The sequence below is a fragment of the Rattus rattus genome, chromosome 2, assembly GCF_011064425.1.
Source record: "Rattus rattus isolate New Zealand chromosome 2, Rrattus_CSIRO_v1, whole genome shotgun sequence".
NCBI lineage: Eukaryota > Metazoa > Chordata > Mammalia > Rodentia > Muridae > Rattus > Rattus rattus.
In genome coordinates, this window is record NC_046155.1 from 91,707,454 (window position 1) to 91,734,541 (window position 27,088).

General features: G+C 44.5%; 1 protein-coding gene and 1 long non-coding RNA gene across 2 annotated transcripts; one reads left to right on the forward strand and one right to left on the reverse strand.

The window, feature by feature from the left end:
• Window positions 1-1,261: 1,261 nt before the first annotated feature.
• Window positions 1,262-9,080, reverse strand: LOC116891672. Its single transcript, XR_004386858.1, has 2 exons — window positions 8,995-9,080; window positions 1,262-3,639 (listed from the first exon to the last, which is right to left on the reverse strand). It is a non-coding gene; the product is annotated as an uncharacterized LOC116891672 (long non-coding RNA).
• Window positions 8,471-26,952, forward strand: Tmem9b (TMEM9 domain family member B). The gene is made up of 5 exons (XM_032892927.1): window positions 8,471-9,513; window positions 11,348-11,439; window positions 16,181-16,289; window positions 18,618-18,752; window positions 25,805-26,952. Exons 1-5 carry the CDS (start codon window positions 9,406-9,408, stop codon window positions 25,958-25,960), a joined length of 600 nt encoding a protein of 199 aa, XP_032748818.1. The 5' UTR covers window positions 8,471-9,405; the 3' UTR covers window positions 25,961-26,952.
• The last annotated feature ends 136 nt before the right edge of the window (window positions 26,953-27,088 follow it).

The following is a 27,088-nucleotide window of genomic DNA, read 5'->3' on the forward strand; positions in this document are numbered from 1 at the left end:
CACTGCCAGGTCTTATTTGTGGCCTATTCCTCTGCTTCTTCCAAGAATTTGCTTTTTATTAATCCAGTGTAGGGGCTGCCATGTTCTATTTCTTCACAGAAAACACTTGCTTTTTTAAAATATTAAAGTATATAGTAAATAGGAACTTCCTTTCAGCTGTTTCAAAGAGGTGTAAAAACATGTCTTGATGTTAGAGCCTCTTTTGAAGTAATTGATTTTTCCAGGGTGAGTTGATCTGAAAGATGTTTCAGAGAGATCATCTGGTCCAGACACTTAATTTAAACACACAGACAGGCAAATGAATTGTCTAAATTCACGTATTGTCAGTGGTAGAAGACAGCCAGAATCTGGACCTGATTCCAAACCAAGGCTCTTATGCTGCTTCATTTGTTTCCCAGTCTTAAGAGGAAGGCAGGAAGGTTAAAATGCAAAAAAGGAGGGGTATTGGAGGTGGCTCAGTGGTGGAGTGCTTGTCTAATGTGCACACGGTCCTGGGTTCACTCACAGCACTAGAGATGAGAGATGGCTGCTGATTAAGAGTGCTTGCTGCGTAAACATGGAGACTGCCATTTGGATCCCAGCACCCAAACAAAAGCTAGGCATAGTCACACACACACCTGAGACCCTAGAACCAACAGGATAGCCAATGGAACGGTCTAGCTACCACTAACCAAAAGAGGGTGGGGGAGGGGAGAAAAAGGAGGGAGTGTCTCCAGAGTTCTTGCCTCAAAAGAACCAAGTGTGGGAGAGGAATAGAGGACACCCACGTGTTCCTCTGACCTCTGTGAGCATGCATAGGTGCACAGCTCCATGCTCTCATACAAATTCCTACACTTACTCAGACACACATGGACACACAGCACAGGAGAAAAGTGAGAAGTGACAAAAACAGGCTATGAAGATGAGATAGTCTCTCATAGTGAACAAGAGAAGAAAGAAAACACAGATAGGAAGGGATATTATTAGTTCCTGAGATACCATTGATAATGTAATTGTCACTATGGGATATTGATTACCCCTAAGAACCAGTCAGAATTTCTGTCTGTCTTGTTACATGTCACAAAGATTCAAGTAGCTGGAAGTAGAGACAGGGAAAGGAAAAATTAAAAACCAAAGTAGGCCAGAATAGGAGGAGGTGACAGTCCTCTGGGTGGGAAAGCTGACCTGGGAGACTTTCCTGGGATTGAAATGGGGAGTGAAACCTCCGGGCAGGGAAGTGAAGATGGGCAAGCCTTCAGTACAAGGAAAGAAGAAAGCTAGCTGACAGCATTAAGAGCCAGTAACAGCTGGCTGTGGCATATGCCTTTAATACCAGCACCCAGAAGACAGAGGCAGAGAGAGGTGGGCAGATATGAATATGAGACCAGCTTGGTCTACATATTCGGTTCCAGGTCAGTCAGGGATAGTCTTAAAAGACAAAGATAAAAATAAACAAACGAGAATAACCTTTATAACTGCTTTTTTTTTTTTTTTTTTTTTGCTATTGTGTCATCTCAGACACAGAGGTGCCGGCAATGGAATCTTCAGTTCAGTTATAGAAATTTTTGACTAAGTCAGAAAAATAGCTAAGCGTAAGTAATCCTTCAAGATTACCCTTGGCTCAAAGCAGTTTGAGAACTTCGAATCTTGTCTTTCTTAGTGTCCCAACCTTCGGCCTGGCCATGAGAGCCCCCTTATGTGGGAGGAACACGCTCCTTCCCTGAGGCCCCTGCACTTTCGTTCGTTACAGCATCACATCCGCCAGCTCGTCTCTTAGGACAGACTGGAGATGTCACCCTCATTTCCCTACTTGAGAGCTCTACCTCAAGCCTGGATTCTTGGCTGCAAAGGAAGCAAACTGCTGGCTCCTTTGTCTCTGGATTTCCTGAGGGCCAGTAAGGTCAGGAATTGTCAAGTTCTTGAAAGAGGCACTGATTTGGCCCTTTTCAGCTCAGCACTGTATGGCACCAGCGTGAACAGATGGGCTTTACTCTTCCTTCTTGTCTCTGGAAATCATCAGTCAGTTGTTTTCTAATGTAGGAATAGAAACAACGGGTGAACTGGACTCCATGTCATAGTTCACTCAGTTCATTCACAACATCTGAGTTTTCTAACCAAATTATTTTAATGCCTAGGCATAATAGAGATACCATAATAGAGATAATTATAGGAAGTCTTGGGGTTTATTAGTGCTTTTTTGTTTTGTTTTTGAGACAGGATCTTATTATGTAGGCTTTCAGTATGTAGATGAGGCTAGCTTTGAACTCACAGAAATCCACCTGCCTCTGCCTGGTCACTGATGCTTCTTAAATGCTGCCAAGTTTATTACTCTTGCTTTTGGGGGGCTGGCGAAGTAAGGTCAGTAAGTTTTTCATAGTTAGAAAATGGTACTGTTTCTTAGGTGTAAGAAAGTGTCTACATCATGGTTCTAAGTCCCTGGGAAGGAGTAGCAGACCTGGCTCATTCCTTAATAGACACCACATCCAGGAAGCTGAAGACAATTGTTTGGTATCTCTATGTTCCATTTGAGGAAGGGATGGATACCTTCTGACTTTCCTTTTTCCTTGCTCTGCACACAGCCCACTAGTATGGTTTTCTGTTCTTTGCTCAGAGTATCTATAGACTGGATTACTAGCTGCCCTTACTCTTGTGTAGTAGAAATACCTTTCAGGCTGGGGACTTGGAGGAGATGAACTGGCTTCCCCCTCCTCCTGTTGCCAGGTCTCTGCAATAGCACTTTATCTGCTCAGGACTCTGGCTGTACTGGGCACATTTGTGACACTGATGTATTAATAAAGTGGAATTGTTCTCCGTGTGCTTGTCTGAGTCTCTGAAGCTGAGGAACCAGGACACGGCCTAAGTGTGTCAGCATTTCTGCTTAGGACCTCCAAATGCAAGGCTGTGTGTTTCAGCTTCTCAACTGCTGCGACTGTTTCAGCTCCTCTTAACATCTTTGAACAGACTGGTGAGTCTCCTCGAACATGGCTTTGTAGTCTATGAAGCAATGGAAAAGGCATTGAACTCACAGTGTCAAGGGATGAGTAGCCAGACCTTCGTGTACAAGAACAATCTTTTATGTTGAGCCAATCGGCAGTGTGTGGAGAATTGCTTCTAGAAAAGGAAATGTTTATTTGGATAACAAATGAGAGAGGCTTGGGAAGGGAAAGGGCTGAATTAACCTTATTGTATAGTTGTGTCATTATATGGCATTCCAAAGAAATGCACTTTGCTCATGATAGAAACTTACCTTTTAAGGATACATACTTTGAATTTTTCACCTTTATTTTGTATGTATCTTTACCACTTAAACATAAAGAAGACTGCAAGCAGCATGCTTACACTCCTGAGTGGCTCTCACTTGTTTCTCAGGAGGTACTGCCATTCCACCTCAGACATCTTCTTATGCTTCTTAAGTTATTCTAATTATGAAAAATGTCAAATGTTTGCCAGGCCAGGCTCTTTAACAATGAATAACAGAATCAATATTCATAACCACCTCCAGAAAATCTATACAATTGTTTTTAATCTTACCTGTTGCTGGGAGGTGGTGCACACCTTTAATCCCAGCACTCAGGAAGCAGAGGCAGTGACAGTCAGATCTCTGAATTCCAGGCCAGCCTGGTCCATAGAGTGGCTACAGGAGAGCCAAAGAAAGTCTCTCTGGAAAGACAAAACCAACCAACCAACCAAGTAAACAAACAAATAAAAAGAAAAGAGAGAAAAACAAGTACCTGTTTCCTCAGAGACCTTTTAATGTCATAAAAATCTAGAATATCAGGACTAGAAAGCCAAGAAAGCCAGATGTGGTGGTGCCAATTCCAGGGTTTAGGAGACTAAGGCGGAGGACTGTGAATTCAAAGCCAGCCTAGGCAACATGGGAAACCTGTCTCAGAAAGGGGTCAGGAGGGAGGCTGGAGAGATGATTCAGCAGTTAAGAGCTTCACAGTCTGGCTCCCAGCACCCACATCAGTCATCTTACAATCATTTACAACTGCAGATCCAGATACATGCTCTCTTTGGACTTTTTATGGAACCTGCACACATGTGCACCTGTGCATACACACACACACACACACACACACACACACACACACACACACACACACACACACACACACACACACACACACACACAGAATGGGGAAGACCAGTGCTGGGGGATGTAACTCAGTGGTGGAGTGACCAGCATGGGCAAAACCCTCTATTTGATCACCAGAAACAAAAAGAGGAGAAATGAGGAAGATGCAGTAAATTATTCCAGAACAAAAACTGCACTATACATATGGGCTCTGCTACTTTTCATTATAAATTTCATACTACTACATGATTAAAATTTAATGTGCAACTTTTCCTGGGAAACTCTCAGAAACACCTATTACTAGCACTGTGCCCCCAAAACTACATCATCTGGGACAGGGTTTGTGCCACTGGCAGCAGGGAGGGGACAGGAGTCTGGATACGAGATCCTCTTGGGAAGATCTGGAGCAGGTTGTCACAGCTGCTGATTTCAAGATAACAATGGCTGGGGGTGGGGAGTGCATTGGCTGCCCTTGCACCAAACACTTGAAACTGTTTTGTTATTTTAGGAACCCAAGAATTTAGCAGATGTAATGGCACCAACAGCTCTCAGAACAGAAATGATATTCTAGCGCCATGAGGCCTAGGTCCTATGGTGGGCACTAGTTGGTGATAGCATGTATGGTAAGGCATGCTATACCATTTCACAGAGTACAGAAAACCTCATTTTAAAGAGACTAAATAAGAAGGGCAAACTGATAGGTACACATGATAAAGTTCTAATTCTGCCTTCTTTACATTTGGAGATGGCGCCTCTTGCCTTCCTAACTGTTGCCCACAAGAGAATTTTTCAGGCTTTACCAAGAAATGAGAACTCAGATCTGTTGATAGAGTACCCTCGATCAAGAGGAAGAGTAGGGGCTGAGGATGTAACTTAGAGGGAAAAAGGTTGCTTAGCACATGTGAGCTCTGGGCTCAATTCCTAACATGGCGAAAGAAGTATGAAATAGGAAAGCCTACTCATAGGGAAGCCAGAAGGGCAGGAGGAGGTGGATGGTCGGGTGAATGCCAGAGTATAAACAAAATGGCTCCAAAGCGATCCTGGTCAGAGTCTTTCCTCACCTACCTCAGTTCCTCACATCTGCCCTTTGCACTTTGGGCTCTCAAACTCATCTCTCAGGGTTAGAAAGAAATGAAGCAGACTAAGTACCTGCTATTCCTGAGACAACTAAATGAATTTATTTCCCTCCCCTTTTCTTTTTCCCTGTTCCCCACATTAGTGTTTGGATTTCAGTCACCAGGTCCAAAGATATTAAAACAAAGGTTCCTCTGCTCAAAAGGCCCACAAGATATTGGAAGGGAACGGGAACATTTACCATAATAAAGTTAGAAAAGAGATCTGCAAAGCCACAGACATGAACACTTGTAAAGGAATGCTTTCTGGCATTAAACATCCCTGATCTACAAGAAAGACTCATACATGTATAAGTTGGGCAGAGAAAGAGAAGTAAAGCTTTCTATTAAAGTCAGCTGAAATTATATTCATTTTTGGCAGATACACTTCTCTCAAGCCCTCAGCTCTACCTGTCCCAATGTCTAAGTTTGGGTTTTATTGATGTGAAGAGACACCAGGACCACAGCAACTCTTATAAGGACAACATTTAATTGGGGCTGGCTTATAGGTTCTGAGGTTCAGTCAATTATCACCGTGGCAGGAAGCATGGCAGTGTGCAGGTAGACATGATGCTGGAGAAGGACCTGACCCAAAAGGCAGCAGGAGACTGTAAGCCACACCGTATGTAGCTTGAGCATATGAGATCTCAAAGCCCTCTCTCAGAGACACTTCCTCCAAGGGCACACTAATCCAAGAAGGCCACACCTCCTCATAGTGCCACTCCCTATGGGCCAAACTTTCAAACAGGAGTCTATGGAGGGCCATTTCTCTCCAAACCACCACACCCAGTGCTCTTCACCCCATCACTGCTCCTTTAACTTAACCTGGATCCCCAGTCTACGGTCAGTTACGCGTCACTAATGGCTGCCTCGTTGTGTATTCTAGAGCAAAAAACTTTCTAATAGCCACATTGGAAAGGTATTTTTTACTATGCAAAGAATTTTATTAACACATTTCAAACTTTACTCCCAGGCCTCTTCAGCTTATTCTGTCACAAGGAATGAACTGTGTATAGGCAAAATGCAAACAAAACAAAACAAAACAAACAAACAAAACAAACAAAAAAAGAAAAACTGAAAAGAGCTCCGGTGTCCGGGGGCTGGGCATTAAACATATAACACTTCTAGATTTTTGTTTTGTGGAGACAGGGTTTCTCTGTGTGACAGCCCTGGCTATCCTGGAACTCACTTTGTAGACAAGGCTGGCCCAAATTCACAGAGCTCCACCTGCCTCTCACTCCCAATTGCTATTTTAAAGCTGTGTCATCACCCCCCGGCTAGAGATCTAGATTTTATCAGATCCACAAACAAAAGAATTTTGAAAGCAGCCATGGTATAAAATAGCAGGTCCTGTGACTTCCGCAAGGGTCAGCGTCTTCAGAAGTCACCTCCATTCAGTTTGCCTCGCTCTTAGACGCTTCACCAAAACTCCCCACCAGATCTGGACTTCATCTTCACCTCTTCAGTAGTGACCGGTGCTTTTCCATCCAGATTGTTTGGGCAGCTTCAGCCAGCCTCCTTAAACTAGTCAGACTGTCTGCACCAAACTGGTTTAGGATGCCGGGAAGCATTTCTGTCAGCTGCTTTGTCTCGTGTGACCTGTTAATGGTGAAGGTTTGCTGCCAGAGACGCCTGAACTTCAGGGTTGTTAAAATGGATCAGTTCCTTGGTTTGTAATCATGTTCACCTCTTCAGTACCAGAGTCGTCGTTTACTAACCTCTCTAAGGAGAACTGTAGTTTTACCATCTGCTCTGGCTGCTCTGTGAACCACTTTTTCTGTGGGAGGTACCTTTCCCAACAATGCAAACGTGGGGCTGCAGTTTGGCCAGTTTTTCCTGGTTCAAGATTATTTCATCTTGTCAGGAGAAATGGGGCTGTGTGGGAGGACTAGGGTTCGTGCTCAGGGGGTCCCAGGCACACAAGCTGAGTTAAGGGACACACGTGGAGACACAATCCAGTATATTCAAAGTATTTAAACTCTAACCACCATTTCAAATTTTAATTTTATGTGTATGAGTTTTCGCCAAAATGTACACATGTGTACCATATGTGTGCAGCACCACTGGGAAACAGAAGAGTGGAACCAATCCTCTGGAACTGGAGTTACAGAAGACTGTAAGCTGCCGTGTGGGTGGTGGGAACCAAGCCTCAATCTTCTGCAAGAGCAGGAAGTGCTCACAAATGCTGAGTCATCTCTTCAGCCCCAACTTCAGTCAGTATTTTAAAATGATTTCTGCTTTTCCTGTGTTGACTTTGAAATACAGTGTATAATGCTCAGTCTGGATTACTGACAACCAAATGGTCACTTGCCACATGTAGCCCTAAAGAGCTGCCCATACTGAGTGTTACATGGTCTCCATTAAACTGATGAGGTGGCCCAGGCCTATAGTCAGTTATTAGGGAGCCTGAGGGAGGGGATCTCTTGAGCTCTCTAGTTTGAGACAGCTCAAGTTTGGACGAAGAGAAGAAAATAACCCACCAGCCTGAGGCATGGCTGCAGTCCTCTAATCCTGCACCCCATCAAACCTCTGAAAAGAATTCTTTTTCTTTCATTGCTTCTCCTCTTCCTCCTCCTCCCCTCCCCCTCCTGTTATTTTGTCTTTTTTTTTTTTTTTTCCAGAGCTGAGGACTGAACCCAGGGCCTTGCGCTTGCTAGGCAAGCGCTCTACCACTGAGCTAAATCCCAAACCCCTTCTCCTCCTCCTTCTCCCCTCCCTCTCCTCCTCCCCTTCACCCACCTTTTTTCAAGACAGAGTTTCTCTGTGTAGCCTGCCCTGGAACTCACTTTCTGGACCAGGTCTCAGAGATCTGCCTGCCTCTGGGATCAGAAGTATCTGACAGTAGCTGTAGCTCTGAGAAGAATTCTGAAGGGGGGTCCTCTGCTTTATCTGAGGAGCACTCAGTCCTTTCAGATGTTAGACAGACAGCTCTAAACTGACCCAAACTGGTTACTAACTCAGCTTTTGGCAATCAGATCCACAATGCCTCACCAACGAACTTTAGCCCGGCAGTCCTGAGACTAGCAGGACACCACTTAGAAGGATTTGAATTATCCCCAGTGCGACAGCATCTTCGCAAAAACTGGTGAGAAAGCATCTAGTTTTCTGGGTTAGCTACTATTAAGGACTAAAAGGGCTAAATACATTTAATGCAATAGCAACTTGTGTTAGGTTCTAGTCTAGCAATCAACAAGAATCACATAGCAGAAAAACACTGAGAAACTTCTACCTGTAAATTAAGACATTTCCACCAACTAGGAAGGGACCACTTAAGGGGGGCGGGGGATCTTATAAGAGTAGATTTTGAAAATCATAAAATTCAATCCCCTCTTATTGAAAGCAAGTGATTTTCCCTGATGACATTCAGCAAATCCCTAAGGGCTGTGATGAGCACGCTGCATCCCTTTCTCTACCCCCAGAGTCTCTACTAAGTGAAAAAAATTATTTTAATGAGAAGCACTATGTTCTCTCCAGGGTGCACCTAAAGTATCTACAGAAAAAGACACCCTGAGGAGTAGGGTCGGCACTCCCTGAACTGGCTGAGAGGTCAACTATTTTAAATAGGCATTGCTTCACAAGAGTTTGGCGCCTGGATTCTCCACCTCCAGTAGTCCTGGGCGGGGGATGCTCCAGGGGCGGTCCACAGCTTGCGAAGCCTGACTTGAGCCAGCCCAGCTCCGCCGCCGTGGCCCACTTCCCAGCCCTAGACTGTACCAAGGCTGTCAGCCCCTAGTAGAAGCCACACCCGCGTGGACAGCTCACAGCTACTGTTGGGATCCGGGCAGGGGACTGAGTCCTGAAGGCGCACGGACCGTAGGTTCGTACCGAAGCACAGGAGCCGAGCCTCGAGCCTCCACCGCCCGGTAGGCTTCCGATCTACGGACGCTCGGTCTCTCCCGGCCAGGTCTCCATGCGTAGCACCCTCTTGGCTTCCGCAGTTCCCGGGGATGAGGCTCATCCGGCCTGCCGGACTAGGTCCGCATGGCCTGCTCCCTGGGGATGCAGGATTTGCCAGCTCTCGCCGCGGAAGACCCCCAGACTTCAGTGCAGCCCCGGGGCCGCGGCGGTGGCGGGCCTAGAGCACCCGGAACCGTTTCCGGGGCGGAGGCTTTCTCGCAGCTGACCCGGCGCGGGCCGTGACGCGCAGGCCCAGGCGGAAGTGCGGGCGGAGGATCCCGAGCCGGATCCCGAGCCGGGCGCTGGGCTCGGGGCTCGCTGGGGCGGCTGGCTCCCGCGATGGCGAGCCTATGGTGCGGAAGCCTGCTGCGGCTGGGCTCGGGGCTCAGCATGTCCTGCCTAGCGCTGTACGTGCTGCTTCTCGCGCCGCTGACAGGCGCTGCCAAGGTGAGTCCCGCCCCGCCCGGCTCCTGACAGGAGCTCCGCCCCTGCCTTTGGCCTGGCTGAAACTGGGGCTGACCACTTGCTCCCCACTCTCGGGTCTCCCAATCCCAAAGCCAGATCCTCCGGCCTGCGTCTGCCCTCCCCAGAGCATCCGAACCCTCAGTCCCGACAGTGCCAGAGCCGGGTTTGCAACCTTCTGCCTCTTGACATTTCCCTTCCCGGCCCTGACAGCGCACACCCGGAACTTTCCAGCCCTGGGAGCTTTGAACTTTCCACCCTTAAACTCCGGCAGCCCACCCCCACGCTTCACCAGCTTTCAGCCCTCGATCTAAACGATGGGAAACCCTCATCTTCCCAGTCTTCCCTACTAGGGACTAGCTCCCCTCAACTCATTCATGAGCAGATTCCCTTGCCATGGTGGGGGCTCGACTCTTGTGGCAACAACCTGTTACCAGGAGGATCTATAGGGCCACCCCACTAGCTTGATATTCTCACCCAGATCCCTTCCAGAAACACACATACACACACACTTTCCCCCATTCTGTTTCTTAACCATTCTGGTCCCTTCTGGTGCCCCAGAGCTGCCCTGGCCCATGAAAATATGTGCTTTCTTCCTAGTGGGCTAACTCATTTTTGGGCAAAATAGAAAGACTCCGTGTTGTAATGGGAAACAGTGACACTGCATTTTTAAAAGAAGAGTTTACAATATTTTTAAATGCTGTAAAGGGCTGGGGAAGATAGGTCACAGATAGGCAGCTGTTTTCACGTTGTTTTTTTTTTTTCCTCCAGTTCTTCTGCTGTCATCAGAAATAGGGAGAACAAAAAGTTTCCCAACTTTTGAAATACTGTTGGTACCCTTTGTGTGATGTCAGACATTACCATTTTTATGGTATACACGATACATGTATTTGTCCAGCTCCCCTGATAGGATTTGTCCCAGGAAACAGGAGCCCTGTCTCTTGCTTATCTGAGTCCTCCTCATTGAACACAGGCTCTGTCACAGTGGTTACTGACGTATTTAGGAGCTGTCAACAGCTCTGCCAGACCTTTCATTGTATCTAGGAGCAGTGGATATGTCTCAGTGGGGACTAATGAGCCACTGCCTTCTCAAATAAACACCCCTTTGCTGAGAAAGCATCTCTTGGATTTATGCAGCATTAATGCCTGCTTGCTCTGCTTCCTGAATCTTGTATTGCTAGGAGTCCTGTCAGCCCTGGACTAGAAGCCAAGTTCCCTGGGGGACATTGGGAAGATTCGAACTGCTTTCCCCTTTGACTTTCCTCCTAGCACTGGCTGAGTGCCCCCGAATCTTTATCCTGTTTATGGCTGAATCAGCCCCTTTTATCCATGCCCGGTGCCTTTCTCCCAAAAGGAAAAAGTTAGAAAAAAAAATTAGACGAATTCTGACTCTGCTCACCCCATTGTTGTGTTACAGATCAAATCAACCTTATGCACACTAAGCATATACTTCAGCGCTGAGCTACGCCCCCCCCCCCCGCCTAGGACTGTGACTTGCTTATAAATAATCTTTACTTCGATTCTCCCCAATCCCTTCGTATCAGCGTATCTCTCTGTAGGCCCTGTTGTCTGTCATGATATGTTTTCCCAGTGGCAGGTAGATGGTAATGACATGATTGTCATGTGACTCATAACTGAGTTTAATAAGGCACAATAGGGTCTTGTGGATTTTAGGAACTTGTATCTCTCTAACCTAAATCTCTATAATGGTTTTAGGATATCTGACAGGGTTACTTAGTGAATGTATGTGTGGGGATTTTTTTTTTAAATTTTGATGATAAACTATAAACAAGTTATACTGTTTTCACTTTTATCGCAGAATTTTGAAGACGTGAGATGTAAATGTATCTGCCCTCCCTATAAAGAGAATCCTGGGCATATTTATAATAAGAATATATCTCAGAAAGATTGGTAAGTATCTTGGGCCAAGAAGTCACCTGTCACATATATTCTATGGCTCCTACTGTTAACTCGGACTGTTCACGTGATGTCTCAGTTTGTTCTTAAGCAAAAGTGTCAGATTTTAGTCTGGGGTCCTGAGTGCATGATACAAGCCTAAAGGAATACTGTAGCCTAAACAGAAGGCTCTGAGCTGGGGAGGTTTCATATCCCATGGGATTGAGCTTATTGTACCGAAACTGCCAATAGCTACTCTCGTGTGCCCTCTTAAACCTTGGTCAGGGATCTTTATCTCTCCTTTCAGCGAAAGGCAAGTCGAGCCTTCTTTTTTTTTTTTTTTTTTTTTTTTTTTTTTTTTTTTTTCTGGAGCTGGGGACCGTACCCAGGGCCTTGCGCTTCCTAGGCAAGCGCTCTACCACTGAGCTAAATCCCCAACCCCCAAGTCAAGCCTTCTTTATCTGATGTCTAATTTTTTAAGCGCTTAAAAAAATGTGTGTGTGGTCATGTGCACGATGGGGATCTGTGGAAGCCAGAAGAGGATATTGAATTTTCCAGAGTCAGAGTTACAGGTGTTTGTTAAGGTGACCAGTGCCGGTGCTGGGAGCTGAACTCCTGTCCTCTGGAACAGTAGCAAGCACGCTTAACTACCAAGCCATCTCTCCAGCTCCTGGTGTATAATTTTTACAGCTCATACAGTGTATGGGAGTAGGGGGTTATTTTGGTTTGGGATTTGTTTTGGTTTTGTTTGGAGACAAGATCTTACTCTGTAGCCCAGACCAGCTGGCATTTGTTCTGGATACCGGGCTGGCTTCAAGCTCCTGCTCCTCTTGCCTCTGCTCCCCAGGCCACCCAGGCCACCGTTTGTAAGTTCTGACCACACAGTGCCAAGTATTGAAGGCTATATTTAAGTTTCAGAGAATAGTCTGTGTGTCAGGGTTCCTGCTTTCGGGTGTGTCAGGCAGGCCAGATGAGGCTGAGACTGTGATCTTTTCAGCCCTTAGGCAATCAGGCAGGCCCGAGACGACTGGGATCCCGACTGACTAGTTGATCAGGAGAAGCCTTCTTCTCAGTTTATCCCAGTGGACTAGGAATGCAATTTTTCCTGAGTGTGCCTTGAAACAGGAAGCAGCAGGTTACCCAGCAGGATGGATGTCTTCCTCCCAGTGGGACGGTGATGTCATAGCCACAGTGGAAGGTTGATGGGAATAGCCCCAAGTTAAACATACTTTGGTGTGTGATTTCCCAGCTCTGTAGTCAGCAGCGACTGGAAAGCAAGAGTAAGTTTGTTCCGTCACAAGTGTCCAAATTGACTTTGAGCACACGTACTTTCTCTGTGCTGTTCTTCAATCTCTCTACAATATATTTAGGTTCAGTCTGTTTGGAGTGTTCTTGTGATCTTGTGAACATCTATGTGTCATTTTAAGGTATTTTTATATCACAAAGCAATTGATGTATATTTTTAGTGGGTTTTGTACCAGCAGGTTACTTTATATAATTCATGCAAGTTCAATTTGTTTTCATGCTGGAGATCAGATCCAGGGCCTTGAAAACGCTAGATAAATAGTATTACTGCCCTCAAATACATCTTTAAGTTGTTTCTATAGCTTCCCAAAGCTATTGAACATGTATAACCAGTTTGTTTCTTATTGGTAACAGAATGTGATGTGTATTAGTGGAGGGGCAGCAGAACTCACTTTTTAAGTGTTTAGCATTGACTTTTGTTTGTTATTCTGTGCTGACATAGGGCCATGTCTTCATCCCTGGTTATAGATTAAAACTAGAAACTTTTGGGGTTGGGGATTTAGCTCAGTGGTAGAGCGCTTGCCTAGCAAGCGCAAGGCCCTGGGTTCAGTCCCCAGCTCGGGGAAAAAAAACAAAAAACAAAAAACAAAACAAAAAAAAAAACAAAACTAGAAACTTTGAAAATAAATAGTTGAAAACAAGACTTACTGGAAATTTTCTTCCACCTTTCCTGCTTTCCCTTGCTTTTAAGTCTTTTGCTGATATATGTTCCCAATTGACAGAATTTTTAACTTGTTTCAACAGACAGGCAGATTATGGTGGACCGGGAGGATACTATGACTGCCTAAAGACCTGGGTATTGCAAGTCCCAAAATACACTTCAACCTTCTATTCTCTCCGCCTCTTGTTTGTCCGGTTGTTAGCTTTAGTTCTTCGTTGACTTGGAGCAGCTGATTAAAAACAAGGAAAGTTAGAGCAGTACTCTGGTTTGTCTTTGGGATTTGGGTCTACGCTGGTTCTTTCTTTGAGCACTAGAGGGAGGTGTTTCCCAGTTGCTAAGACTGGTTGAGCAACGTGTTGTTTAATATGGGTTAGTCAACCCCCTGCCTCCTGTTCCAGCCCTATACAGCCTTTACTTCTCCCTTCCTCTTTCCTTTCCTCTTGTCTCCCTCCCTCCCCCACCCCCCCCTCCCTCCCTCCCTCCCTCCCATTCTGTTTAGAAACAGGGACTCTGTCTCTCTGTGTAGTCCAGGCCAGCCTGGAATTCTGAATCATCCTGCATCAACCTTCCAAGTGCTGTGATTACATGTCCATGCCACCATGTCCAACTTCTGCTTTTTCTGAGCAGGGTTTCTCTGTGCAGCCCTGGTTGTCCTGGCGGTCTTGGTGTTTGCCACCACACCAGGTTTCCAATTAACATTATTTTAATTGCTCCAGTGTAGCAGATGAATGACTTTATCACATTTAACCGAAGGGTAAATCATGAAATGCTGAAAAGTGGACCCCTAAAGCCACAGTGAGAAGTAATGACACTCCTGCGGCCGTCATGCTGGCACAAGCTTTTAATCTCAGCACTTGGGAGGCACAGACAGGCGGGTCTGAGTTCCAGGACAGCCTGGTCTACAGAGCAAGTCCAGGGCAGGCAGGAGGGGCAGTTAAGGGTTTGGCGATCCACAGAGGATCTGGCCTTGGTTCCCAGCTCTGCTGTCAGGCAGCGCAACCACCTGTAATTCCAGTTTCAGGAGCTCTGATGCCCTTTGACCTCCAAGGGCATCTGCACACATATGGCACACATAAACACATGCAGGCACACATATATACATATAAAGTAAAAACTAAAGCATTTTTAAATGAAAAATGAAGTATTCACAAATAAGAGAGATGGCCAGGTGTGGAGGTGCATGCCTATAATCCCAGCCCTCGAGAGGCAGAGGCAAGGGGATGTCTGTGAGTTTGAGGCCAGCCTGGTCTACAAAGCAAGGTCCATGACCACCAAGGATGTCACACAGAGAAGCCCTATCTCAAAAAACAAGGGTGTGTGTGTGTGTGTACACAGGGCAGCATTTATTTTTAAAAAAGCAATGCTATCAAAAATATTCTTTCAAAATCTGTCATTTCTGAAAAATGAGTGATTACTTTCCATTTTGCGATTGCATATGTGATGTGTGCTCATGCTTATCAAACATTTAACTCACTGAGCAGTTTCCCAGCCTGACTTCCAGGTTGGTCTGTCTTCCCTAGCCGTCTCTGGCTGCCTCTAGAATGCTTTAGCACATCCTCTGATCCTAGCCAGTCTGCCTGGGGTGCTCATGTTCTGAGATGATCCCTTCTCTGACCCATCAAAATCCACCTTTCCATGTTCTGTTGCCTCTGAACTATAGCATCAGGAACAAATAAAACTCAAAATGGTATAAATGATAAAAAGTTCAGTTATCTATAACAAGTAATTTAATTTGAACAAGAGCTGGACAGGCATCGGTGGTAAACACCTTCAATCTCAGCACTCAGGAGGCAGAGGTGGGCAGATCTCTGAGTTCAAGGCCAGCCTGGTCTACAAAATGAGTTCCAAGACGGCCAGAGATACACAGAGAAACACTGTCGCATAAACACAGAATAATGAATGATAGTGTTTATGGGGACAGGAGAGATGGCTCAGTGGCTAAGAATGCTGCTCTATATGAGGACCTGAGTTGGACTCTCTGCCACCCACATAAAAAGCCAGGTGTGGGAGCAGAGGCAGGAGGCCCACTGGGGCTTGCTGGCTGCCAGCCTAGTCCAGTTTCAGGTAGAGACCTTGTCTCAAGGGAACAAGGGAAAGAAGGATATTTGGCATTTTGCTCGGGTCTCTGCATGTGTGTGCAGGTACACACATGCTTGTGCACCACACTCTTTGTCACACACAAATGAAAACTAAGATGTGGTTAGTATACAAGAGAAAATATTTCAACAATGCCTTGCGTAACTTTAAAGGAGTTTTGCTTGGTAACTGAGCGAGTCTAAATATGACTTGTTTTGGCAAATAATTTTTTTATACAGTTTGGGATTTTCTAGGGTACCTGAAACTGTTAGTAATAGCAACTTGGACTTAGATAGCCATTGCCTTTTGACTTCTTATAATGTCTTTGGCTTCTTATGCTTTTTCTCATAAAAGGCTTATTTATTTTTATATGTGAGTACACTGTTGCTCTTCTCAGACACACTGGAAGAGGCCATTGAATCTCATTACAGATGGTCGTGAGCCACCATGTGCTTGCTGGGAATTGAACTCAGGTCCTCTGGAAGAGCAGGCAGGCAGTGCTCTTAACTGCTGAGCCGTCTCTCCAGTCTGGCTTTTTAAACCTTACCAAAATGTCAATACTGAGAAAGGAAATGATTTCACTTTGATTTATTGATTATTTTGTCCTTATTTCTTTGGGTAAGCTCAATAACCATTCTGGTTTCAGGACCAGTTTTGATCAGAGACAGGAGAATACCAAGCCAGGTTTTCTCAGAATTTACCTTTATTTTTCAGTGATTGCCTTCATGTTGTGGAGCCAATGCCTGTGCGGGGGCCTGACGTAGAAGCATACTGTCTACGATGTGAATGCAAATATGAAGAAAGAAGTTCTGTCACAATCAAGGTGAAACATGAGCATGTGCACATGCACGCACACGCACACACTGTCACACAGGCTCTCCAGAACAGACAGAAACATGCATGCACGTGCACACATAGTCATACAGGCTCTCCAGAACAGACAAACATTTGAACTTCTCTGAACGTAATAATGGCCCTGCTCTTACTTTCTGGATTCGTTAGGCTACATTAAACAGACAAGTGAAATGGCTCAGAAACTATGTGCTATGTTTAGTTAGCATGTTCTGAAATATATCATAGTTTATCATACATGCTGAAAGCCAGTGAGACAACATTATCAGGCCCTCTTTCCTCCTACCCTCCCATCCCTTTGAATGAATAATGTATCTAGTCACTATTGTAAAAATGTAACTTCATATAAGAAATACTCAAGTTAGTAAAAAATAAATAAATAAATAAATAAATAAATAAATAAATAAATAAATACCAAAAAAAAAAATGTAACTTCAGATCTTCAGCCCCTGAAGGGAGGGGCTATAGACAGCTCATTGCCATTAGATCTCTAATGAGCTCAGTTACTCTATTATGATGGTGAGGGTTTTGGGTTTTGTTTATTTTAAGTTCTTGCTTTTCATCTATTCCTCAAAAGCAGGCCTCATAACTCAGGAGGCAGAGGCAGGCAGATCTCTGAGTTTGAGGTCAGCCTGGTTTTCATAATAAATTTTTTTTTTTGGTTCTTTTTTTCGGAGCTGGGGACCGAACCCAGGGCCTTGCGCTTCCTAGGCAAGCGCTCTACCACTGAGCTAAATCCCCAACCCCTCATAATAAATTTTAGGACAGAGACAGTGCTATGTTGAGAGACCCTGTCTCAAAAAAAAAACAAAAAACACCAAAAAACCAAAAAACAAAACAAAAACAAAAAAACAAAAGAAGAAGGCTTTAAAGATTTATTGGTTTTATTTTATGCATGTGAGTGTTTTGCTTGTGTGTGTGTGTGTGTGTGTGTGTGTGTGTGTGTGTGTGTGTGTGCACACCATGTACATGCCTGATCTCTACAGAGGTCAGAAGAGGGCATCAGATCCTCTGGAATTGGAGTGATGGATAGTTGTCAGCCACCATTTGGATGCTGGGACTTGAACCTGGGTCCTCAGTAAAGAGCAACAAGTACTCTAAACTTCTGAGTCATCTCTCAAGTCCCCTAAATTATTATTTTATTATTTTATGTGTATGAATGTTTTGCCTGTATATATGTCTATGTACTGGTTAAGCCTGATGCTCATGGAGGTCAGAAGAGGGCATCAGACCTCAAGAAATGGAGTTGTAGACAGTTAGAAGTCTCCATGTGGTCCTGGGAACTGAAGCAGTCAGTGTTCCTAATTGCTGAGCCATCTCCCTGGCCCCCCTCTTTCCTTTTCTTTGGAGCCCAAGGTCTTACACGTAACAAGACAATGTTTGACCACTGAAATACAGCCCCAGCTCCTAGACTTTTTAACAAACTTAAACATATAATTTATATACTTAAAATTCACTTGCTTTTTAGTAAATTAGAACAACTTCTTAGATTTCAGTTTTTAAACATTTCTGTCTCTGGTCCCAAATAGTCACTATTTTTAACTTTCTGCCTGTACTCATTTTAATATTTCATGTAAGTAGAGTTATATGTGGTCCTTTGTGATTTCTTAGTTTGTCTAAGTTGTAGTGTGCACTAGGACTTCATTTCATGTTATTTCTAACGAGGATTCCATTGTGTGACTGCTTCTCGGTTCATGAATATTTGAATTATTTCCATAGTACTGTCCTGAGTTGGTTTTGTATGGATATGTTTGTCTTTCTCTTGGGAAAATTCCTCAGAGTGGTAAGTTTGTTTAAGAGATGACTAGACAGTTTTCCAAAGTGGTGGCAGTGTGCAAGAGTTCCACCTTTCCATGCCTTTGCCAACATGTGTTCTGTTTTATTATAGCCAACTGAGGAGAATGCCGTGTGGCAGCACATGACTTAATAACCCCCAAAATCATTGTCCTAACAACTGTTTTTGCTGATGTACATAATTCTGAAGGGATGTTCTGTTGAAACCCACCTGAATCACAGTTCTGCTAGGATTCCTGTAGGTTTGACAGCGATGTGTTCAGCTAAAGAAAGAAAACAACTGTGCAGACCACAGTGGCAAATGGGTTTGATTGGGACCCACAAACAGATTCAGAGGCAACGCTTTGCCCCCTCTTTTCCTGCCTTGGTAGATTGAAGTTGCCTCTTCTGGTAGGCTCTGGCCGTACACAACCCGGTGCCGGTCTTCCCAAGATGTTACCGTTACCGAACAAACTTTGCTCTGTCGGCTTGAACTGAGGTGTGACTTCTTTTCTTTTTCCTTTAGGTTACCATTATAATTTATCTCTCTATTCTGGGCCTTCTGCTTCTGTACATGGTATACCTTACCTTAGTTGAGCCCATCCTGAAGAGACGCCTCTTTGGACACTCCCAGCTGTTGCAGAGTGATGATGACATTGGGGTAAGTTCTAGCACTGCAGTAGCTGCTCATTGAGTTTCTGTCCTCATCTGGTGTGGTGGAAATGGCCAGAGGCAGATGTTCTCATGCTACTGCAGGTCCTCACTGAGACACTGGTCCATCTTCTAACCAGTGTGTATCTCTCTGTGAAGAAATTGTTCTAGCACGCTGTAGATGCAGTTGTTTCAACTGATGGTCCTTGGCAAGGGTTTATACAGGAGCCTGCACTGTTCATGCTCAGGAAAACATCTGGGGTAGTTTTTTCCTCAGGCCCCTGCAGAACATTTCACCTCTGTCACCTGATGCTTTTGAAGGCAAGCAGGTGGCCAGGTATAGTGGCTCATGCCTTTGGTTCCAACGCTTTGGATGTTGTGGCTGGTGGATCTCTGTAAATTGGATGCCAGCTTGGTCTATATAGTGAGTTCCTGGACAATCAGTGATAAACAGTAACACCCCATCTCCAAAAACATACACAAAAAGGCCAGCACGCCCCATGAAAGGGAACAATGACACTCTTGGCTTACTCCTGTATCAGTAATGTACTGTTCATATGTTTTCATCCTTTTGCCTAAAGAAAAAACAATGGTGCTTTTCTTTAACTTTAGAAAAAGAAATCTAGCTATCGCTCTAGAGATTCTCCTATCATTAGAACATGTTTGCCCATGGATTGTTATTACAGCATGCAAACTGTGTGATAGTCTCCTTTTTGCTTTAGCATTACTTCATTAAAGGTGTCTGTAAGGGAGCTAGGAAGACAGCTTGGTGAATAAAGCACTTCTGTGCACCTGTGAGGACCAGAGTTTGGATCCGTGGGGCTCACATAGACACTGGGTGGGCAGGATGGCGGGCATGCAGCTCCAGCATGCAGAAGGTGGAGACAGAGCATCCCAGAGCCTAGCTATGCTGACACACAAGGGAGCTCTGTTAACTGATAGACCTGCCTCAGTGAGTGAGGCAGAGAACAGTAGAGGAAGACCCCAGGCATCAACTTCAGGCCTTTAGACACGTGTGCTCACACATGTGCATATACACTGACCCACATGTGTACACACACATGCAAACAGACATGCATGCATGTGCCCATGCCACACACAGAGACACATGTAAAAAATGTCTAGGAATTGACATAATCCATAAGCTTGTTTAGTGTAGTTTAGAGAATTGATTATTCTATCAATGTCATGTATAGGGTATTTCTGAATATTCCATTATCATATATAATTACTATTTAAAATGATTTTTTCTTTTCATTTTATTTACTACATTCCTAAGAGTGGATAAAGCTCAGTGTAATTTCAAGGCCAGCTGTAAAAACCAAGCCTGGAGTAAAGCTTCTCACTACCATCAAAAGTGTTTCAGTGTGGGGAATCCTAGGTGCTCAGGAGGTAGGGCAGGAGGATCACAAGGTCAAGGGAAGCTAGAGACGCTTAGCAAGACCTTGGGGGTAGGGACTTGTAACCTCGGTACTCGGGAGCCTAAGATGTCACAAGTTTGAGGGTATCCTCATCTACATGAAGAGACTCAACAACAATAACAATCACCCCAAAAAAGAAAGGAAAGAGAAGAGAAAGATTTTATTTAATTCACTTATTTCTTGTTATTTAATTCACTTATTTCTTTGTTTTGGAGCAGTACCTTATAGTGTGATCCATTAAGGGCACATGGTACCTTCTGCCCAGCCTTTCAGGTTCTGGGATTATAGCTATCTACAGCATACAGCTCCACACCTAGTTCTACTAAACATGTAGATATTTTTAAAGGATGTCAGGAGGAGGTGTGGAGAGATGGCTCAGGAGGTAAAGTGCTCGGTATGCAAGCATAAAGACCGAGTTTGAATCTCAAAGCCCATGTAAAAGCTGGGTACAGTAGCACCTGTCTGTAACCCCAGTGTTCCTACAAGATTGGAGGCAGAGACAAAGCTCATGGGCCACGAGCAACAAAGAAGAGGCCCTGCCTCAAACAAGGTTGATACCTGATGTCGTTCTCTGACCTCCAGTCAGGTGCCTGGCATTCCTTTGGACCTATACTCCCCACACATATACAATACGTATCACACAGACATAAAGCAAACATTTAATGAAGAGCAAATAATTCCAGAAGTAGATTGGTAGGCTGAGAGAAAGGTATGTCTGGCAAGCTGATGTAATAAAACAAATTAAAATTTAAAAGCAAAACCAAGCACAGACAGGCAGCATGTGGTGGTACATATGTGTAACTCCAAAATGTAGGAGGTAGGAGCAGGATGATCACATAGGGAGTTCAGGGACAGCCTAGGCAACTTGAGAACCTGTCTCAGTACAAAATAAATTCAAACAAGCAAACAAGCAAACAAACATCCCAAAGGGCTAAAGACAGCTTAGTGGTGAAGAACGCATATCGTTCTTGCAGAAGATCTGAGTTTCTTTCCCAGCCACTACATCAAATAGCTTACAACTGCCTGTCACTCTAGCTCCAGGGGCCTCTGATGCCTCTGGGCTCCATTCTCAGCAGGCACATGCACACACATACAACATAATTAACAATAGTAAATCTTAAACACAATACATAGATCAGATAGTAGGATGAATGCCTAGAGCGAACTTGTATAGCAAAGCAGTAGAGTCTCAAGTACCATGGTAATTTCCATGTATATATTCTCAACCCTGACTGTATAGATACTAGGGTTAAATTATCTTTTGTTGTGGAGAAACCTTGCCTTTAAGAAATCTGGCAGGAGGACAAAATCACCCTCAGTTGAGAACTACTGGCATAAAATGTATATCAAAGGCCTCATGGTGTTCCATTCCTAGCACAAAAGTTTATGCTGACTTTAATACATCCTTACAGCATTAATTACCTGCTGCTCATCCAGACACAATGTTAATGTAATATATGCAAAATGTAAGCTGGTGCAAAAATATGTGGTGTAAACATGGAGGGCGACACTGATGGATGGGCTCGTATGCTTGGTGACCACTTTGCCCATTGGCGATTAGTTCTGCCTACATGTTGACCACTGAGTAACACTGTCCCTAAGAGCCTCAGTTGACTCTGATGCTTGTCAGACTGATTCTAGGCAGAGGAAGGTTTTCCAACCAAAGCTGTGAGTTTGACTGTACAAACAGAAGTTAAATTTCAGTTCCTATGAACTGCTTAGCTAACATGGGAGTTCTTTAGTATGTACTTTTTGAGGTTCATTTTTAAGGCATTTAAATTCTTTCCCATTTTTATTGCATTTTAGGGCAGATAAAAGAGTACAATTAGCTCAGAGGTTCACTTTAGACAATGGTAGTATTTGTTGTATCATATATCCGGGACACGTCGTCACTATTATCTAAACATTCCACTAAAGCAGGCTTTGTACTCATTGTAATTTTATCAGGTGTAAAAAGAACAAACACACGAAAGTGAAAATCTCTGTTTGCATTCTCCCAGTGTCTGTGAACAGCTAGTCCAATCTTGTTCTGTAGGTGGATAGCAGACCAAAAGGATTAACTGGTTTGTTTAGTCATTTGAATTTGTTCCTTGAGGAGTAGATGACAGGCCGGTGTAACTGACAGGCCCTGATAAAGTACTTCCTTCTTGCCAGTATTGTTTTTGTCCAAATAAACCAATAGTAGTACTATTTTATATACAACATCACCGATGCACCATTTTCCCATACTAATCTACCCGAAACTATCTGGTATGTTGGGAGCCAACTTAGGGTTAGGCACACTGAGTGTGAGTGAGTGAGCTAATTTGTTAAATGACCTTGGGCCACTTTGTTTCTTTGTTGAAAATCAAGTAATGCTAATTTAGCTTTATGTCTTTTTTCTGTTTTCCTCCTCCTTCCCTCTCCCCCATGACCCGTCTCTCTCTCTCTCTCTCTCTCTCTCTCTCTCTCTCTCTCTGTCTCTCTCTCTCTCTGTCTCTCTCTCTGTCTCTCTCTCTCTCTCTCTCTCTCTGTCTCTCTCTCTCTCTCTCTCTCTCTCTCTCTCTCTGTCTCTCTCTCTCTCTCTCTCTGCCTGTCAGCAGGGTCAGGCTGGCCTCAGACCTTCAGCATCCTCCCAAGAGCTAGGATTCTCAGTGTGCACCACCATGCTAGCTTCTCCTCCTCCATCTTCCTTCCACATCTGTGGAACATCTTAAACTTTCTCATGCTCTTTATGATTTTCATTTGTAGAGTTAAAAACAAATAATGAGATTTGCAGAAGACATTGGCTAAGTTAGATAAAAAGTGGAGGACATTCTGATAAAGAAGACAAAATAGACTCCATATAGAAGAGTCTTTGGGGTAGGTTCAGCAGTTAAAAGCATCTACTGTTCTTGCAGACAACCCGAGTTCAGTTGTCAGAACCCATGACAGTGACACACAATCAATTGTGACTCCAGCTCTAGGGGATCTGACACTCTTCTGGCCCTCATGGACACTGCACTCATGTGCACACACCTACCCATATATACATAGTAGAAACAGAGTAAATCTCTAAAAGTAAAACAAATAAAAAGCTTCTTTAAGGTCTAGAAAGCTGGCTGACTGGGTAAAGGCACTTAGTACAGGAGCAAGCCCAGTAGCCTGATGCAGCAGATGTGAAGAGAAAAAGGACACACACACACTCACACACATACTCACATACACTCGCACTCACACACACTCGTATGCACACACTCGTATGCACACACTCGTATGCACACACTCGTATGCACACACACACACACACACACACACACACACTAGTTAATAATTGCTTTTGCAGAGGATGGGTTGTATTCCCAGTGTCCACATGATGCCTCTCAGCCATCTTTAAGTCTAGTCCCAGAAGTTGTGACACACTCTTCTGCCCTAAATGGGCACCAGGAATGAATATGATGCACAGACATACACGCAGGAAAAACCTACATGTAACAGATAAATAGATCTTAATAGAAAGAAAGAACATGCTTGGGTAGTAAACATAGTAGAAATGTCTTTCTGTAAAAACATGACTAAGTAAAACCCCAAAGCGATAGCTGTAACGTAGTCAGGCTGTTGTGTGCAGGTGTAACATAGTCAGGCTGTTGTGCGCAGCTGTAACGTAGTCAGGCTGTCGTGCACAGCTGTAACGTAGTCAGGCTGTCGTGCACAGCTGTAACGTAGTCAGGCCGTTGTGCGCAGCTGTAACGTAGTCAGGCTGCTGTGCGCAGCTGTAACGTAGTCAGGCTGTTGTGCGCAGCTGTAACATAGTCAGGCTGTTGTTCTCCATGCCGTGACCACTCCAGTCCCAGGCCTACAGGCAGCAGAATGTTGTTGCTTCTCTCACGTAAGCAAACCTAGTTTAAGAGGCCGGGCCTGTGTTGGACCGTGTAGAAACTTTGCTGACATGGGGTTGAGGAAAAACTCAAGGAAAAGGCAAAACAAAAACAGTTAATTACAATTGAACCTGTTGTCATGTGGGCAGCTGTGTTGACATCTCATCCATAGGTGGATTAGTGGGATGGTTTCCTCTGTAATGACTACAAACATCCAGTCGCATTGGTTTATTTTGACAGGAGAATCTGGGTGTGTACACGAACCAAGGTAACCTTCATCAACCTCTTTCCTAAGACAGCAGTTGCATGGAAGCCATGGAAGCCTGCAGGGAAAGATGGTGTTGATTAGACGTGCTGAAGTAGTCCAGCCTATCCTCCGTGATAACAGAAGGGACTAAGCACACGAGCTTCTCTCACTACAGAGTGGGGAGAGGAAAAACAACACAGTCCAGCAGTGCATGCTGAGGGCCACAGAGGCATCAAGACCACGCAAGATAGGAGAGCTCCTGCTTGCTCTGTGGCCCTAGGCTGACATGTAAACAGTTCTGATATAAATGGGAGTTGGGAAATGCAAAGACAGAGTTCTCTTTTGTCATAGATGAGTGATGAAATACTGATCAATACAGAGAAGAGTCCTACAGTAATATCTGCCATGGAGACAGTAATGTGAAAACAGGCTTCGTAAGTCCGGAGTGGGTGGTGTGTGCCTCCTAGCTTTTGGGGGTGGCAAGTTGGAAGACCACTGGTTTGTGGTCAGTCTGGACAATATAGGGTGTCAGATCCTTGAAGCTGGAGGTGTAGGCAAGTGTGAGCTGCCTTACAGGGGTGCTCGAGAATGTGCTCAGGTTTTCTAGAACAGCAAGCAGACTTAACTCCTACTTTTAAAGTTTTATTTATTTATGTGAGTACACTAGCTGTCTTCAGACACACCAGAAGAGGGCATTAGATCCTGTTACAGATGGTTGTGAGCCACCATGTGGTTGCTGGGAATTGAACTCAGGACCTCTGGGAGAGCAGTCAGTGCTTTAACCACTGAGCTGTCTCACCAACCCACTCTAGTTCTTTTAATTAATTAACTTAAATTTAATTGCCTTTTAAAAAAAGAAAAAAGAAACATATTTGGGGACTGGAGAGATGGCTCAGTGGTTAAGAGCACTGACTGCTCTTCCAGAGGTCCTGAGTTCAAATCCCAGCACCCACATGGTGGCTCACAACCATCTGTAATGGGATCTGATGCCCTCTTCTGGTGTGTCTGAAGACAGCGACCATGTAAATAAATAAATCTTAAAAACAAAATAAAATACAAAGTTTAATTACATTAATTAATTTGTTTTTGGGGGGAGTAGGAGTGGGAATGTGGGCGCGTGCATGCCTCAGGGTATGTGAAAGTCACAGGACACTTGCAGGGGTCAGCTCTCTCTCCACTGTGGGGGTCCAGGGATCAAACTCAGGTCAGGCTTGGTGTAAATGTCTTTACCTTCTGTGCCATTTCACTGACCCAAGAAAATAGACTTTCTTCCCCCACTAATCATGAAATACTTCTTTTTAAGGCAAATGACCACTGTCCTTGTCTTGGTTTCTCTTCTTTAAGGAAAACGCGGAAAAAGTGGAAATGGTGACCACATGTCTCACATACTCCTTATTCCTCCTGTCTCTGGAATCCTTGGCTTCTGCAGCTGAGCTTGTCCTGCTTCTAATTGTTGAGGGGCCCAACACCCTACCCTAGGTCTCGCTCACAGACTGTTTGTTCTTGAACATTTAATGCTCACCCTGCCATCTCTAACACCTTCTATCTTGACTTTCAGGATCACCAGCCTTTTGCAAATGCCCATGATGTGCTGGCCCGCTCTCGCAGCCGAGCCAATGTCCTAAACAAAGTGGAGTACGCACAGCAGCGCTGGAAGCTTCAGGTCCAGGAGCAGCGAAAGTCTGTCTTTGACCGACATGTTGTCCTCAGCTAACTGGGAACTGGAATCAAGGTGACTAGAAAAACCACGGCAGACAACTGGGAAGGATTGACCGGGTGTCCGTGCATTTTAATGCCCTGTTTGTTTTTACAAATCCTTGCTGGATGGAGGAAGACTCAAAACTGGAAACAAACCCTGTGCTTAGTGTTTTTCTTGTTAATGTATTAATAGAGACATTTTTAAAGCACACAGTTCCAAGTCAACCAGTAAACCTTTTCCTACTTGTGACTTTTACTAATAAAATTAAGCTGCCTGTGAGTTATCTTAAAGTCCTCTGCCTGGAACAAGCTCTCTTTCTCACCACACAGTCCTAACTTGGTGTTCAAGGTAATTTCCAGGCGTGGCTGTGCTTCTCTTTCGTGTAGTGGGAGAGGAAGGGACGCCTTGGGAGTGCTCGAGTAGCTCTCTCAAGTCACTTTTCCAGACAGATTGTGAATGCATCAGACCCTCTACTTCACACTCATTAATGTCCCAGTGTAGCTGGCTCCTCAGCTTGCTGGCCTCCCCACTTGACTTTTGCACTGACTACATTACCTAAGATTCTGGTTGGCCTGTGGCTCCATTTCATGACAAGTTGGATCTGAAATGCCTGGCGGCTCCTCATGCCATGAAGATTTGTTTCGTGCACTGTGATGTCTGATGCAACATGTCCTAGAACAAACTGGCCATTTGCTAGTTTACACTATAACTAAACACAGTCTCAGCGTGTGTGGTCTTCCTCATCTTCTAGTAGCTCTAAGGACTTGAACATTTAGAATAAAGACATTTTCTCTTAAGCCCAAGCCTCCCTGGATGAGTGACATACACATACTGGTCAGCCTCTCCTGTCTTGCTGAGAGGCAACTCTTTGAACTAATGTGGGCAGCTTTGAACTAGGACTAGGGTTCAGATTTCCTCTCTCTGAGAAGTCTAACAGTTATTGGATAACTGGCTTTTTTCTTCCTACATCCTCTTTGGAATGTAACAATAAAATAATTGACAAAGCCCCCTTGGTGTGTCTGCTCTCCAGCCTTTCTGCTTCCTCTCATGCTGTGATAAGCATGTGACAGAGACATTTGGTATGCTGTTGTTTGAAAACACGTTATGCAACCCAATCCTAAGACACTGGCTCTGCATTGAGGG